This window comes from Hakea prostrata, chromosome 3 (assembly GCF_041222555.1).
Source record: "Hakea prostrata isolate BN-2017 chromosome 3, UWA_Hpros_2, whole genome shotgun sequence".
NCBI lineage: Eukaryota > Viridiplantae > Streptophyta > Magnoliopsida > Proteales > Proteaceae > Hakea > Hakea prostrata.
In genome coordinates, this window is record NC_142602.1 from 12,443,524 (window position 1) to 12,461,112 (window position 17,589).

The 17,589-nt window shown below is 38.0% G+C and overlaps 1 protein-coding gene across 2 annotated transcripts in view; it reads left to right on the top strand.

The window, feature by feature from the left end:
- LOC149020823 (ARM repeat superfamily protein) overlaps window positions 1-17,589 on the top strand; it is a 59,885-nt gene that overhangs the window by 5,677 nt on the left and 36,619 nt on the right. For both annotated transcript variants that reach the window (XM_089149032.1, XM_089149033.1), the window contains 10 exons: window positions 3,467-3,619; window positions 5,476-5,540; window positions 13,322-13,409; window positions 13,674-13,752; window positions 13,857-13,965; window positions 14,351-14,410; window positions 14,571-14,689; window positions 15,563-15,944; window positions 16,068-16,252; window positions 16,368-16,440. In XM_089149032.1, the coding sequence (XP_089005158.1) occupies window positions 3,467-3,619; window positions 5,476-5,540; window positions 13,322-13,409; window positions 13,674-13,752; window positions 13,857-13,965; window positions 14,351-14,410; window positions 14,571-14,689; window positions 15,563-15,944; window positions 16,068-16,252; window positions 16,368-16,440 (1,313 nt within the window). The remainder of the gene's footprint in view (window positions 1-3,466; window positions 3,620-5,475; window positions 5,541-13,321; window positions 13,410-13,673; window positions 13,753-13,856; window positions 13,966-14,350; window positions 14,411-14,570; window positions 14,690-15,562; window positions 15,945-16,067; window positions 16,253-16,367; window positions 16,441-17,589) is intronic.

Consider the following 17,589-nt stretch of genomic DNA (forward strand, 5'->3'; position numbering starts at 1 on the left):
GTTAATAATAATAATAATAAAAAAGAGGAAGTTCAAATACGGGAAAACATTCATCTTTGTTGGAAGCATCTTTTTTGAACCTCAGGGATCATAGTTTTCTTTAAAGAAGTCTTGATTATGTATCATGTTTTTGAGGGAGGATACACATCAATTTAGTTGCACCAATTGTGGCCCTTCACTTGATTCATATTATAAGTTTCCTGCAAGTAGCCGTTGGGGTAAAAATTCCTTACCTTTGAAAGGAGATGGCAGGTGACAAGAAAAAGAAATGTTTCTTCCATATTGAAATTCTTCCTGAGGTTTGGTTCCTACTTTAAAAGCCTTAGGAAGATTGCTCGAGAGAATTGTCTAATATTCCTTGATATGCTTCTGAAAGGCTCTGGACCTTTCAAATTCAGTAGTTTCTGTCTGCCGTGGGCTGAAGGATTTGATCAGAGTTCTCTACAGCAGATCGTGTAACTTCTGTGTTGGTTGCTTTGTTCATATGGTAATGTGTCTTATTTTTCTTTAAAATAAAATGAGAGGGGGGCAAGAAAAAGGCTGAGTTAAGGTTTGGAAGCAGAACAGAAAAAACTCAATTGGGAATGCAGAGTGCGATTTTTGCAGCTTCTATCCACTGAAAGGACATAGCCTCTTGGAAGAAGAAGAAGAAGAAAAAAAATGAACAGTGTGTAATGAGGTTGTGGGGAAGGTTGTTGGTCTTTCATCTAGGAAGGCCATGTTATTTTGTTGGAATTATAGAACACTGTGTCCAAAATCAAGGAGGACATACGGATCCACATGTCTGAAACTAATAACTTCCAACTACATCCAAAATTTTGATAATGATTGTATTGGAACTTATAACTGTAGTTATTGTATGAGACTCTAATTAGTTACTTGAGGATAGTGTGTCTGCATGTTTCTGGCTTTAACATTGGCATCCCTTTAGTTTTCCTCTGCATATTGTTGGTGCCAGAGCCATCAGCTCAGGTCATAATGGTGACGTCATTAGTCAGGCAGTGCCACAGATTGGGCCTCTCACTCCCCTGTTATTTGTTGTAAGGGATGCTCTGCTCCATCATGAGAAGACCTAATAGAAGGGGAAATATTGTAGTATGATCTCCTACTAAGCACTTTTAGCATCAAAGCAGGTTGGGACTTCATCCGTTCTCGTGGCTGTCTGTGCCCTTGGCGGAACTTAGTGTGGTTTAAGATTACATTCCTCCCTGAAGGTTGTCTGAATGGAGAGTCCTAACTCCTAACCAACTACTTCACACTGCAGTCTTTCCTCAACTGCTTCCAGATTCTGGCTCCGCCATCTTGTTGCCTTTGTTGGAGTGGAGAGGAAGAGGTTGCCCACTTCTTTTTTGCTTGCCTTTTCTTGACTTCTATCTGGAGAAGCATTTAAGGCAAATCTTATCCAAGGAGAAGGAGGATTCTCCCTTTGCAGGGGGAGTGGGTAAATATGACTTTTGTTGGCTAAATGAATTGTATTATTGTGGGCAACCTTGCCTTTGGAGCTATCCTTAAGACATTCACCACATTTGGATGGAATGTAACTTTAGGTGATGGCCCTTTGGTTCCAAATCCTTCAGCAGATCATGGACCCTATATCCCTTGAAGTCCGAAGCAAGTTATCCTTGGCAACTTTATTTCTAGTAAACACCCCCCCTGGCGGAAGTAGTAATAGTGTGTATCATGGGATTACTCTTCTCCACCCTACAGCTCTTCTCTGTTCCTGAGGCTAGAGTCCCATGTTGTACTTCCTCCTCCCCGTCTTTGCGGGCTCCCTGTTCTTTCTCTTTGGTAGTGAATTATTTATCCACCAAAAATGAAAATAAAGAAAATCAGTGAACTAATTAAGCTACAACAACAACAATAACAACAACAAGAAACCTTGTCTCAATTAAATGGGGGTGGCTTCATGGATTCTTTCCTTCCAATCAGCTCTATGCTGAAACAAGGCCGAAGCTATTCATATCCTTTCTCACCACTTCTCTTAAGGTTAACTTAGGTCTGCCCTTAGCTCTTCTAGTTTCTTCAATCTGGACTATATCACTTCTCAGTACATGGGCATTTGTAGGTCTCCATTGGATGTCGTTTATGGGTGCTGCTTCCAGACCAACTCTAATATGATCATTCGTTATCTTATCCTTCATAGTTTTGCTACTTATCCATCTTAGCGTCCTCATTTTTGCTACACTGAGTTTATCTATTATGATTTTTTTTAAAGCCCAATAGTCTGCACTATACATCATAGTTGGTTAAACGACGGTCCTATAGAATTTTTCTTTAAGCTTTAAAGGAATATGTTGATCACACAAAAACCCAGACTCACCTCTCCACTTCATCCACTGTATTTTAATTCTTTGAGAAACATCATCTTCTATATCACCTCTTTTATTTATGATTAAACCAAGGTACCTAAAACAATTACTCTAAGAAATGTCCTTATCATCAAGTTTCACCACATCATCGTCTGCCCGATCATGACCAAAGTTACAAACTAGATATTTGGTCTTCGTTCTACTTAGTTTAAAGCCGCTTGATTTTAATGCTGCTTTCCATGATTATAACTTGATATTAATCCCTACTTGAGTCCCATCAATCAACATAATATCATCAGCAAAAAACATACACCAAGGAACTCAATCTTGAATGTCTTTGGTAGTTAAGCTACATGTTCAGATATTGGTAGTTGTCTAATTTAAGATAAGACATAAGATGCTCTGTCAGATTGCGTAGCCGATGGTACTAGCCTACTAGGTAGTTTTGTATTCAGATTTCAAGCTTAAATACTTATGGTGGAGGCTCGAATTGGTAGTGATAATGGGACTTGGATTTTGACATAACTAAAGTAACTTTTGAATCAGGATTAGCCCCACTGGCAGAGAAATATGGGTTTTCCTTGCTGAAGTACCTAAATTGATGCTTCTTTGTTAAAACAAATTTGTTTTCCCTTTTCTTTCTATAATATTACTGATATGCTTTTGAACTGTGGATGGAGATTTTAGGGGAGCTGAATATCTTTTGGGTAATGCTCAGGAACCTGAAGAGATTGTTGGTATATGGGGACTCGATCATTTTGTTGTTGGAGTAAATTCTCATTAAATGTCACATCCTGTGTGCAATTATTTGGAAATTGGAGGGAGAAAAACAGCAGGACTTTTGATGGATTGTGTGAGTATTAATGTGTTGAGTCTGTTGACATGAAGTTGCTAGGAGGGCTTAATATCAGGTTATCATGTGGGTGGTTATCATCAGGTTATCATGCCGTCTACTTTTGGTACAGAAAATAATTGGAATGAGTCATGTCTTTGATTGATAGTTTGTATATTTGACTAGTCATGTGGTTGGACAACATTGCACATCAACCTTATAGAGATCTCTTGATTCTCTTCTATTAAAATGTTCTGCCTGTCAATTTGTTCAGGAAACTATTTTTTGCATCTTTCTTTCCTTATCTCATTTACCAATTCTACAGGTACAGCAGGAGTTGAAAATATACCTCTGGATTCTAGAGTTAATCCTGGAACCATTACATTGCGAATGCGGCTTATGTCTATTTTCTGTCGGTCTATCAAAGCTGCAAATTCTTTCCCGTCCACTTTGCAGTGCATTTTTGGCTGCATTTATGGTGAGTTGTTTTTTTCCTTATGTTGTGGAGTACTTGGATTCTAAAATTAAAAACTTGCTCAAATACAGTAAAAATCTCATTCATCAAATCATCTGGAATGTAATATCTATGAGTCTAAGCCTTCTTTCTTTTTCCATTTTGTCTCCTTATACTATTTTTACATTTTTGCTGCTTCCCGCAGATATATTGTTCTATCCAATTTTCTCTTTGTTTCGATCAATCTTCAATTTATATTCTACTTTGTGAGTGTTGAGGCCAAAGTGCCTTGGGTGGGGGTGGGGGTGGGGGGGTGGGTTCACTTACGAAAGTTTTCATTCGTAAACTCGATACTGATGTGAACCAAAAATCTCTCCGCTGGCCGGAAATCTAATTTGGACCCAAAACTCACATATAGGGGGTAGCCTTCCTAGGCTGGCAGAACCGGGGGGCAAAATTGTCCTTATTCGCCTGTAGATTAATTAATTTCTAATTTCATGTGTCTTTAGTTAATTAAGTTTTAATTTCAGCATTTGAGTCTTTAGTTTTTAATTTCAGCATGTGTTTGCTCCCTCCCCCCCAAAAAATAAAAAAATAAATAAAATTCCAGCATGTGTGAAGTAGAGTCCATTAGATCTTTTAGTATTTATTTGGTCGGTTGTGATTAAGTGTAAGGGGATCCTAATTTGTAAAGGAGACCTGATTAATTTGGAGTATTGTAGTAGGCTATAAATAGCCTATTCTTTCTTTGTGTGTTCCTCAAGTCTGATTGTTGAATGAAATTTGAGTTAAGGATTGTGGCCTTGTTGAGGAGGCCATAGTGAATTAAGTCTCTCATTCAAGATCAGCAGCTTATCAAGAATTCCAGTTTTCTTCTTCAAATTCCCGCAGCCATCGTCAATCACAGCAAACTTCTAAGTAAGAACACAGCCCTAGCCCCCTTCCCCTTGCATTGCATAGTACCCCACCTCCTCTCCATTGCAGGTCATCCCCACCCCCTCCCTTCAATTCCACCCAGCCCCTCCCTCACCTTCCCCCGCAAGACCTCCCTGCCCCTTCCCTGTTCTGTGCAACCCTAACAGGCCTTCCCCTTAGCTGCCGCACCTAGGCAGCAGCTGCTTTAGGACCCTACAACACCCTCCCTTCCATCCTAACGCTCTCGTCGCTCATTTGGGTTTGATCGTGACTGGTCTTGGATTTTGACTAACTTTGGGTACCTCTATTTGTGATCGGATTGGTAAGCTTGTCTTTGGTGCTATGGTCCACCATCTGTGGTGGGAGCGTAATCTCAGGCGCTGGACTTTCAAATCCCGCTCTCTTGACTCGATTTGGAATGCTATTTATTTTGGTGTTTCCTCTAGAATCATTTGTATCCCCCATCTCCCGCTTGTTGACTCCTCAAGGAACAGGCTCATTGTTGCTTCCTGGGAGCTCAACTCCCAAATTCATCATTCTCTTTGATCCTTTCTTGTTTGGATCCTTCTTGTAGTTCTTTGCTTTGTTCCTTTTAATATATTTATTGTTCATAAAAAAATAAAAAAATACGTGCCTGTCTTGCAATTGACAATATTAGACCCCACTCCCCCAATTTGGTTCTGCTTGCTGACCAAAAATCTTGAAAGTCATGAATTTCAAATAGTTAATAAATTGTCTATACTGGACAGAACTATTCTTGGATTTTAATTCCATTGTTATGTTCTCTATTGTTTCATTTTCATTCTAATCTATGTTCTTAATATCTAATGAAGCACTGAAGTAGAAATATCTTCTATAGTGATTTTATTAATTATATATATGATAGAATACAATGATACATTCCATTTTTGCAATATACTAATGGTCGCTTTTTTTTCTTCTGTTAAAACTTTATAACATGACAGGAAGTGGTACCACCTCAAGGCTGAAGCAATTGGGAATGGAATTCACTGTCTGGGTTTTTAAGCATGTAAGCATATGAATAGGAACTTCGATTTCTACCTTTGATTGTGAATCCGTGATAAATATTTGATGATGCTAAAATTGTAAATTGTGCCAAAAAATTTCGTTTAAAGAGGTAACATGAGAAGATCATCTTGTTAATTTCTCTGTTTTAATATTGAATTTCATATTCGATTTGAGGGATCTTATCAGAGGCATTGTGAGGAGTTACACATGATTTTAGTACATGATAGTTTATGAAGTCCATCACGAACGGGATGAATTTGAACTTAACATGATGGTCCCTCATATGGTGACCTGAGAACTTCATGTTTTTAAAGTGTTAATTCTTAGAGCCATTTGAGAATTTGTGGGAATCCACAATCCACGAGGTATGGAGCATACTATGTGAAAGTACTGTGGTTGTAAAGTAATAGATATTTTTATTGATCAGCAACAACAGAGAGTAGATTTTCATTAGTGAGAAAAGAATATAATTATTGTTGAGTTGTGTTGAGACTTTGGGAAATAAAGTTTATGTCAATGTGACACAGTCCACCTCTTATTTATACTAAAATGGGGAAGTGCAAGTTGCAGAAATACCGTATGGCAACAGAAGATAAATCCCTATAGATAATTCTGCACTTGTACCCATATTACGACTCCTTTAATTTGTTACATATATATATATCAATCATGCCCAACTTGCCAACAATAAAGGTAAAATTTTTGTGCTTAATTCTCTAACAAAAAAACATCTGCATTGTGGTTCTGGTGGAACATAGAGAATGTAGACAAAGCCTCCCCCCCCCTCTCCCACCCGTTTTTGGATGAATATGGATAAAGTCTTCTTTGATCTTCAGTTATGATAAAGTGACAATCAGTCTCCATGTTCTTTGTGATCCCAGAAAGAGCAACCTGGACGAGTACCAAAAGAGATCATAAGTAGCGCCGTTGATCAACCCAATTCCTGCTTTTGATGGTGTAGTGATGTGTCACTGCTGACACTTTTAAAAGTATTTTCTGTAATGAAACATCTTTCCATGACCTATACCATGGAGCTATTCCACCGCTGAATGTGACTTAGTAAGAACATGTTTCGGAGCAAACTCCTGCTCTGCAAAAGCTTTTAGAGGGACTATTTCACTTTCAGGTGGTGCCTGGTGGTAAACTATATCTGTAGCGCTTCCTTCTGATTCTGCTTATGAGTGGGCTTATTCCACTGCTCATGCTGAATTGGATTATGAGCTATGCTGATTGTGGACTTACTGTCAGAGTAAGGTACATAAGTAATCTCACAAGAACATGTTTCGGAGTGAACTCCTGCTCCGTAAAAGCTTTTAGAGGGACTATTCACTTTCAGGTGGTGGTAAACTCTTCCTGTAGCACTTGTTTCTGATTCTGCTTATGAGTGGGCTTACTCTAGTGCTCATGCTGAATTGGATTATGAGCTATGCTGATTGTGGATTTACTTTCAGAGTAAGGTACATAAATAATTTCACATCAACACATAGATCTTAGACTAATTCCTTTAGCCACCCTAGCTTACATGTATTATGAATCATAGCTCTAAATCCAACTTCCAGCGCTGGTCCTGGCTAGTGGCTACCACAGTTTGCTTCTTGCTTTTTCATGTAAGTAGTCACCACCAGCATAGGTACAACACCCATGAAGTAGACCTTAGATCGTCTGGATAGCCAGCCCAATCAGCATCTGTATATGATTATGGATTGAGGTGATCATTTGGAGAAACCATAATTTCTTTTCCTGGAGCCGCCTTCAATTACTTGAAGACTCTAGACATGGCATCAAGGTGTGAAGAATAGGGATCATCCATGTAATGTGTTGGTTGGTTCAGCTCTGTTGGTGGGTTTGGGTTATTTATTTAGATTGTTATGTCTTGTTGCCCAAGTAAGGGTATTTATGTATATTTTACTTTCCACTTCATTATAAATAAAGGGGCTTGGGATCACATTGATCAAGAAACCATTCTGCCACAATTGTTTTTCTCAACATGGCATCAAAGCCAAAAATTGATTAGGGAAGAAAGAGAAAAAAGTAACAAAAAGGAAGCTTGATCTCTCTCTCACTCTTTGTTACGGATTATGAGATTGGTAAGATTGGTTAAGAACTCGTAATAGAAACATCTCTGCGATCAACCACCATTGCTACAACCGCCACAGCTACTGCATCACCTCCTTCTACAGTCAGTACTCCCTTTGTTGCTTGATTTGCAATCTAGCCTTCTGCCATCAAACAGAACCTGTTACAACCATCGTCTTCAACCTGCAATTACTTTCAGACCTAAAACCACCATTGCCTTCACCTTCTTCCTCCATCCAGAACCATTGCCTCCATTAGAACCATGAATCAGCAAAGTCGCCTCCACCAGAACCATCGACCAGAACCATCGCCTCCTTCCTTTTCTTTGCAACTCTGTTTTTTAAGAAGAATCAATTCTTCCTTGTTTGTAGAGGACGGTGAACAATGTTCTAAACCAAGCAAGACCAATAATCCAGTATAGCCAACCGAACTAGACCCGACCCAAACCATGTCTCTATTTTCCCCTTCTATTGCTCCTTCTTAGTTACAGTTCCACTAACTACCCAAAAAAAAAAAAAAAAAAAAATCGAAATGCACAGGTTGTTCCTTATCCTATGAATCATATGAATCCATAGATTTTTCTGGGTGGTCAAGCTATTCAATTTTGCGACGTTCCAATTGTTTCAAAAGAGTGAAGACAGAAGAACAACAAGTTTTTTTGCACACATGGCAACCACCGATGGTACTACTCCCACTGGCTTCGGATATTATCCTACTCCTTCTCCTCTTTCAGTACAGTTTGATGGGACGAATTATTTGATTTGGTCTCATTCTGCATACTTAACTATTGCTGGAAAAGGACTTGTTCGACATATTACAGGCAGTAGGCACTACAGGCAAGCCTACAATTGTAGGTATTTCTCAAGATAAATGGATTTCAAATGACTCTCTCATCATGTTGTTCCTTTTAAATTCCATTCATCCAAACCTTGCTTGTGGATATCTGTTGCTTGACATTGCTGCCCAGATTTGAAGGGCTATTGCAGAGACATATGAATAGTTGGGGAATGATGCACAAGTCTATGAGCTCTGGAAGGAACTTCATGCAACTACTCTGAAGGAGTTGACTGTGGCTTAGTATTATGCTGAATTGCGATCTCTCTAACAAAAGTTAGATCACTACAGGGATTGTCATTTATCACCCAAGGATCCTGATGATGTGGCTGGCTGCCTACAAAAAGCATGTTGACAAGATTAGGGTCTATGATTTCCGAGCTAGTTTAAATGTTGAGTATGACCAGATCCAAGTGTAAGTCTTGAGTTGTTCTCCCTTTCCCACGTTGGAACAATCCTATGCTCTTATTCAGTGTGGGGAAAGTTGTTGTCTGGCTATGCTTTATACTCCCATTATGGAGAAATCTGCTCTTTAATCTGTTAGTAGCAAATCTGGTCCAACCAAATAGATTATAAAGTGTGAGCACTATCACAAACCATATCATACCAAGACTGCTTGTTGGAAGCTCCATGGGAAGCCTATTGATTTTGTGTAGAAGAGGGCACAATGAAAGGAAAAACTGAAGGCTAATCTTTTCAAGACTGTTCCTATGGTTCCCTCTATTGATATTGATTTTTCACAGGAGGAATTAGCTACTTTGCGACGTATTCTACAATCTTCTACTGCTGGTGCAACCTTTACTATTGCTCCTACTACCCATACCAACTTTTATCTTGCTACATCAAGTAAAACTTTTACAGGCTTCCATTCTTCTTCTATTTCTGCTATTTGGATCATTGATACATAAGCTATAGACCATATACAGGTTCATCCTCTTTTCTCTTACATTATTCTCCAACCTCAGGGGAAGATAAAGTTCGAATTGCTGATGGTTCTTATTCTTCCATTGCTGGAAAATGGACCATTCAACATTCTTTATCACTTTCTTTGTCTAAAGTTTTGCATGATCCTTCCTTTTCTACTCACTTGCTTTCGATTAGTAGTTTTACACATGACTTGAATTGTAAAGTGATATTTTTTCATCATACTGTGTCTTTCAGGATCTGGTAACGGGGAAGGAGATTGGATATGGTAAACTAGACAAAGGACTTTATTTTGTTGAAGCCGATTGGAGGATCTACTTCTGCTTTAGCTACATCTTCTCATTAGGTCTATTTGGTTATGTCAGCCCTTCATCAGTGGCGTCGTAGGCTCGGTCACATTGACTAATCAAGCAAACAATAAAGACAGTATCACGTCTTTTGAGGATAGGTACATAAGTTCCTCAACTAACCTTTGGTAGCTCCCTTTGTCTAGTGGTTCACCGTCTCCACTCTTGAGAGTTAGGGGTCTCAGTTGGTTTACATCGTAGGATATGTTCTTAGACAATGGTTCAAGAGTTTACTTCCTTCAGTAAAAAGAAATAACGTGAGTAGGCTAGTTCTATCTTCTATGGCGAGAACATATCTCAGCTTTCCATTTTTCTGATCTCAAATCCATACCCCAAGAACGTTTTTAAAGACGAGTTTTGTGCCGCACTGCTTCTTCTGATGAAAATGTACAATCAAGGTAATGTCAGCATATATTTTCCTTATGGGCAAAGTGTAATCAGCATTATTTGTTAGTATCCCACATTAACCATGTTTTATATAACCTTCTGAACCATGCATGAGGAGACTGCTTCAATCCATATAATGCATGGTGAAGTTACACACCTTCCCATGAATTTATTTAGAGGCAAATCCACACCTGAATATCCATGTAGACTTCTTGTAGCTCTTCGTGAAGGAAGGCATTTTTAACGTCCAATATCTGGATCTCCCAACCTTGATTTGTTGTACAAGAATGGATAACTCTCATAGTGTTCATCTTCGCTAAAGGGGCAGAAATCTTCTACGAGTCAATTCCTTAGTTTGTGTCTTTGTGAATCCTTGTTCAACCTATTCGGCTTTGTAATGATCCATAATACCATCGGCTTTGTGCTTCACCACAAAAACCCATTTGCATCCAGCTGCCTTTTTTCCTTATTAGAAGATGAACTAGTTCCCATCTTTTGCTCTTTCCCAGAGCTTTCCTTTTGGTGATTGCTTCTTTCCTATGTCTATGATAACAACATGGAGAGCTTTGCAAGTGTTAGGAATAGAAGCAAAAGACAAGGAAGAGACAATCCTTGGGGGGGGGAGAAATCATGACACTACTTTAGAAGTAAGATGTTGGGTGCACGTTTGATGTGTCTTTTGAATAGCAATTGGTGGATCCAATGGATAATCAGTACTAGGATTGCGCATACTAGGTGATAAACTTCTATGGGGCATGGACTTGATAGGTTCTACTGGTCTCGAGAGATGATGGTGGCTTGACAATGTGCTTCTTTCCTTCTTCCAATTATGTGTAAAAGCTATGACTAGAGACTGTAATGGTATTTGAGATTGCTCCGCGTGAACCACTGCTTTCTGCTTCCCTTGAACTAGATTCTATTTTTCTTGTTCGGTTAAAACCATCTTCAAGAATTACTCATTTTGAAGAAGTGAAACATCTAAGGTAACCTCTGTGGGAGCAACTGACTCATGATTCATGAACCACTTTACTAGAACTTTTCTCCCCCTGAAGAGGCATATTAGTTGAGTAGAAGGAAACATGCACCGCATCTGTTGTATCAAATGTCTTTTGTGAAGCATTCACCCAAAAAAATGTCTTTTATAAAGTAGGGTGATGACAAATGTAGCCTCTGGGGTAGCAGTAGCAGATAAAAAAATGTAGTGAAGTCCTTTTGGATCAAGGTTGCCCTTAATGAGATGATTGTTGGTAAATACAGTGCGACCAAATACCTTGGGTGGAACAGGAAAGACAATGGATCCTAAAAGATGAGGTTAATATGGTTTGGTATGATGGGAGAGATGGAGAATTCTTGGTGATGACGGGATGAGGGTTTCAGGATGAAAGAAAGAGAATGGTAGGATTTGGAAAAAAGGTGTAAGAAGAATAGGAAATGGGAGGTTCGATCCTTTGCCGTAAACAGTGGAGATGATGAATACTTGACTTTAGGTTTTTATAGAGAGAAGAGTTAGAAGAAGAAGATGATGATGATGATGAGGAGAAAGACAGCTGGAGGTTGGGAAAAAAAATTCTTTGGACACAGCTTGGTCTAGCACTGCTTGGAATTTAGATAGGGTTTGGGTTGTAGGTAAGAAGAAAAAAGCAATGGTGCCATTCTTCCCTATCTAGGGAATGTTGGTCATAAAATATGTTACAACTTCTCCCTGTAGATACTAATAGGAACAACTAACATCAGTGGTACACATGGTAAAAAATTCGAGGGAAACTCAAGTTTCGACTGGGTGAAAATGGAAAACTTAGGTGGAAACTTGGGAAATTTCGAGGAAACTGAGGACTTTTCCGTACAAGTTTCAACATCAAGTTTCGACAGGTTTTAGAGAGTATTTTAGGGTGGAATCCTGTATTTAAGCTAATTAGAGTATAAAGAATACATTTGTTGTATTTTGCTAAAAAAATCAATGTAGATATGTCATTCAATGTACATAACATCAATGTAGAGTTGTCCAAAAAGTTCATTATAAACTTAACTACTTAAGCATATAACATTCAATATATAATTTCTAACTTCAAAATAGTTGACAATAAAAGGAAAATACAACTTAGTGTTAAGAGGAGTACCGAGAGTGGATTAATCCTATGATCTGAGTAGTACTATGCTTGTAACATCATCTCCTCCAACCAACGAATATAGACATCCTTTGACATTTTATGCCTATGGTTGTCAAGTTAATCGATAACTGTAACTTTATGAGTCTGGTCATCAATATGCTTAAGATAACCAACCTGAGGGAATATGCACATTGGATAGGGAAGTCCTGATGGAGGGGGTATTTGTCGTGGGTATTTGGGGAAACATGAAATAAACAAAAAAATTAAAAATTTGGGAAGGCTACAAAATTTACAGGAAAAAGTCCCAAGTTTCCACGAGATTTTCTAGGTTTCCACGAAATTTCCAAGTTTCCACAAAATTTCCCAAGTTTCCACGAAATTTCCCAAGTTTCCCACAAAATTTGGGAATTTTTTCCTCATGAACCAGCTGGTCCAACTGGGTTGAACCAAGTTTCGACAGGTTTCGAGAAGTTTCAACAAAATTTTGACAGTTTCGATCGAAACTGAGGTCTTTTTTTTCTGTCCTCATGAGTTTCGTTTCACATTTTCCAAAATGGGAAATTTCGGTGGAAATTTCGCAAGTTTCGATGGAATTTTGTTCTATGGTGGTACATTTGTTAACATTTTGGAAAGGTAAGGGGCCTGCAAAATTTGCTGAAACTGATCGGTGTTTTTGACTTGAATTAAACCTTTGGGGATGTGCAGGTGAAATACTGCTGGGCATTTTGACTTAAATTGATATCAAGCATGTTGTTGAAATACTGTTATTTAAGTATATTTTATCTAATGAAGTATTTGCATTTTTATTTAATATGATCAATAGGTGTTACTATACAAACTACAGGCCATGGATCCTCTCTCTCCCCTTTTAACATCTGGCAGAGTCTTTTCCCTCTCCCCCCGAACACTTTCATTCCTGTAATTTATTAAGCCCATATTTTTTTACAGCAGTAGCCCCTTTTCATAATGCTTTATTTATGCTTTAACACTTGCATTGACATCTTTCAAACCTAACTTCAACCACAATCACTGATTTAATTTAATATGTATTTTTTTATTTTGCCTGCATACTGTTGCAGTTATGTTATCTTTTATCTTTCATGCAGGCAGAAATAGACCAGCTGAAACTTATGGGTCCTGTTATATTGAATGGAATCTTGAGGTCTCTAGATGGTTATTCGATTACAGAATCAGGTGAATATTGTTTTTTTGTCATAATTCTTTGTGCTCAGTACCTCATTCTGTATGGTTTGCTTTCATCTTTCCTATTGATTGGTCAAATATGGTACCAAAGTTTTCACTCACTTGGTATCGGAGAGAATTAATTGTACAGAATGGAAATCTGGGTAAATTACTTGAAAAAAGAAAGAATATGTAATTAGTGATTATAATAAAGGAAATTGGAAGATAATTTGAAAGATAATTATGTAACTGGATATTTCTTTTACCACTTTTCAGATGCTACTTCCAGGGATGCCAAGTCCTTTGCCTTTCAAGCAATTGGCATGATAGCGCAGCGCATGCCTCAACTTTTCAGGTCTTCTACCCTTCCTCTGTTTCTCTTTGCTAGCTTAGTTCTCTGTATTGTATTGAAAAGCGAATTTTTCCACTATATATGCTCTTCCCTTCTCTTTCTCTCAGAGATAAGATTGACATGGCTGTCCGCCTTTTTGATGCTTTGAAAATGGAGGATCCGTTTCTACGTCTCACCATTCAAGAAGCGACCAATTCCCTTGCTGCAGCTTACAAGGTATGTTGTTCACATTCATAATTTATGTACACTGTCATTCTTTCGCTGCATTATTGGCATGAAAATGTTATGTATATGCTATCATCAGAGGACCTGGAATAATTATTTTTTGGGAAGTTGGTTTTGTGTTTCTTTAAAGCTATTTAACGGAAGCTGCTACCTGAAAAGCTATTTACTGTAAACAAGATACGGTTTGGTTTTTATGAGTTGAGCTAGGCTTCAAGTAGGATAATGCTAGCCTAGCCACAAGGCCCACATTGTCTCCGTCAATTCTTAGGAAGGATTCCCTCGTCGCTGAAAGCTCTTTGTAATTACTATTATCAGCATACTGTAACCTTCTTTTTACGTTTGCTATTGTATCTGAGTGTTTGCCTTTCTGTTATAGGGAGCTCCATCGGCGGTCTTGAAGGATCTGGAGGCACTTCTGCTAAGAAATTCTCAAGTGGTAATTACATTAATAAATTGAGATTCTTTATTGTTCTATTGTTCAATTTATCTGATCTACACAGCGAAATAGTTGGGGAGTTTTTAATCAATATACATTCTTGTCTTGTCATTGTTGGAAGCTTTCATTAATGAAGATTAATTGTCTTTTTGGTTGCAAGGAACAAAGTGAAGTACGCTTTTGTGCTGTTAGGTGGGCAACATCTTTGTTTGATATGAACCATTGTCCAAGTCGATTCATTTGTATGCTTGGGACAGCAGATTCCAAACTGGATATAAGGTAGTTCAACATCATTTTTTAAATTCTTTAGTGGATGTAAGGTATCTCGGTATATTTTGTCCTCCTTCCTCTGTTTTTTGTAGTCAAAGCCCCTAAAGTTAGGGAAAGTCCCAATGTAAAGAAAATTCAAGGCATAAGTGATTCAATTTGTCAACTGATATCACGTTCTTTCGAAGACCTAGATCGTCCAATTCATTGGCAGATAACTCAGCTAGTCAAGGTCTGTGAACCAAATATTTTGTGGGGAGTATTATACTCTAGGGCATCATGAGATTGGCCAGGTTCCCGTGGTCCTTACCCTTCTTAGTAGAGCTGGTCAGGAGTAGCTCCAGTAAATGATAAGCTACGAGAAAGTCATTTGAGGTGGCACGACAACGTTCATAAAGGGCCTGTAAATGCCCCTAAATGGAAAAGCGATTTAATTTAGATTGAAGGAATTAAAGAACTAGGGAAGACCTGTGATAACCTTAAGAGAAGTGTTGAGAAAGGATATGCATAGATTAGGTCTTGTATCTGGTATGGCCTCAAACAAAACTGATTGGAAGGCAATAATTGATATACTTGGCCCGTTTAGTTGGGACAACGCTTTTTGTTGTTGTTGTTGTTGTTGTATTATACTATTATTATTATTATAATATATATTTTTAATATCTTATCTTGTTAGTTGAAGCTACTCCTCTGTTTTTGCTGCTGCCAATTTATTCTATTGTAATTGTTATTATCCATAAAAATAGTTGTTTGCCATTTTGTTTGGTCAATTTTTACATTTATACTGTTTTACATATTCTCTGCAGCCTAGTCGGGTTGTGATGCCACATGGATTTTCTTGTGTAGTATATTGACAGATGAACACAATGGCCTTATTCTTTGTAGGGAAATGGCTCTTCAAGGTCTCTTCCCAACAGAAGGTGAAGAGAAAACCATGAGCAAGAATTGTGACATTAAATACCCTGATCTTGGGGAGATGCTTGATTTTATTTGCAAACAGCAGCCCAAGTTGTTGGATTCCACAGGGATGGCAGAGCAAGCCCTTATTTTTCCATCAAAAATGTATGTGGCTATGATTAAGTTTTTGCTGAAGTCCTATGAGGCAGGTTTTGAACATTATGGCAATGTTGGGGGAATGTCGGAGTTTAACCCCTCAATGGAGAGAATATGTGTGTTGCTAGAATATGCTATGGTATATGAAGGTTCAGTTGAATTGCATGCTACAGCCTTAAAGGGATTAATTGCTATTGGATCTCATGTGCATGAGGTTAATTTGCTAATTATTAATGCATCTTTCCTTTAGTGCTTTATTTATTTACTGATAATATTATTCACTTTCCCTCTTTTAATTGTTCTTTATCTGATTTGTTCGTCCCATTCCCCTCCAAAGATGATATCTTCACGTTATGCGGGGAAAGTTTTGTGGTTAAAGCAACTATTAGGGCATTTGGACTTTGAAACACGTGAATCTGCAGCACGCTTACTTGGAATAGCTTGCTCTGCTCTTTCTACTTCAGAAGCATATGCTCTTATCTCTGAACTTGTTTCTTCCATCAGTAAAACACATAATTTGAGGTATGAATGACTGGATGTTGCTACTTGAAGGGTTTTAACTTTTGAGCTTCCTTGATTTGGGCTTGATATTTTTATTGCTTGTATTTGCATATTTCAATGATTTATTCCTTTCCAGGTTTGAAAGTCATCATGGTGTATTGAGTACGATAGGATATGTTACTGCAGAATATGTGTCAGGAACCGAGCCTGTAAGACTCTCTTTCTAGAAACCCTTTTCTCTTACGCCAATTATCACTTTTCTCATTAAAAAAATGGACAAACAGAATTGCCTGCTTGTTTTACCATTGGGTTTTTGTGTCATCATTGATCTTTTTTTATCTTTACCATGATAAATTATTGAAAAAAGAAAGATGGGAACAAACAACAACTATGGCAGTGCCAAGCATCATTGTCAGTGTCTAAGCTAGCCAAGTTGGCCTAAGCAATGCCTTGACAACTATCGTACTGGCTTACACCGGTTTTGATGGAACTACAAATGAGAACCATCAACAAGACGGGGGCCGAAATACAGTGACCTGTTATAACCCTTGGCTTAGCCAATTTGTTGGTTATAGAATTGTCTGATTGCATTTGTTGCATTTTCCATGGAAGAGATGTTCTGGATAGTTTGTAAAGCTCTGGATTGCCAAAAGAACTGTCATCAATATTCAGCTTAATCACAAATTAAAATCCTATGAGATACCAGATTTAGAAAACATCCAATAAGTAGAAGTCAACAATTCTGGTGGTGGAAATGTCGAGAGGACACTTCAGTGGTCTAAGGATAGCACCGGAATAAAATTGAAATCAGATGGTTGGATCTGAAGTTGTGAACTAATTCTATTGGTAACATGGCTCCAGAAGAATCCCATTTAGATTAGGACTGTTGAGAAATCAGAACGAAAACCAAGATCTGAAATTTTAGTAGTTTGTAGAATACAATCAGATTTGAGAAGTGAATTGAATCAATGAGAAACAGAAATTACCTTAACTAAAACATGAAGAATAATTAAACAGAAAACCAGAAACCTCTGACCTGATTTTTAACCCTTTTCATATGGACACTTTTGCCTTTATTGAAGAAGGAAGAGCTAGTTAAAATGAATGCCTTTTCCTCTATTGTTTCCTTCCAAAATTCATTCATAATTCAGCCAGCCTTCTACTTCAGTTTCTAGCCATTGAACCTTCAAATTTCCCTGTTGATGAAATCATGAAAATTAGAGTAACTGCACATCGATCGCAGTGAAAGCTTTAACCATATGCTGTCCTTAAGGACTCACGTTCTTGTCACCTTTCATTTGTCTCATGAAATCTGCATGTTGTTTGTCTTGGTTTTGGCAGCTACCAAGTTGACACTA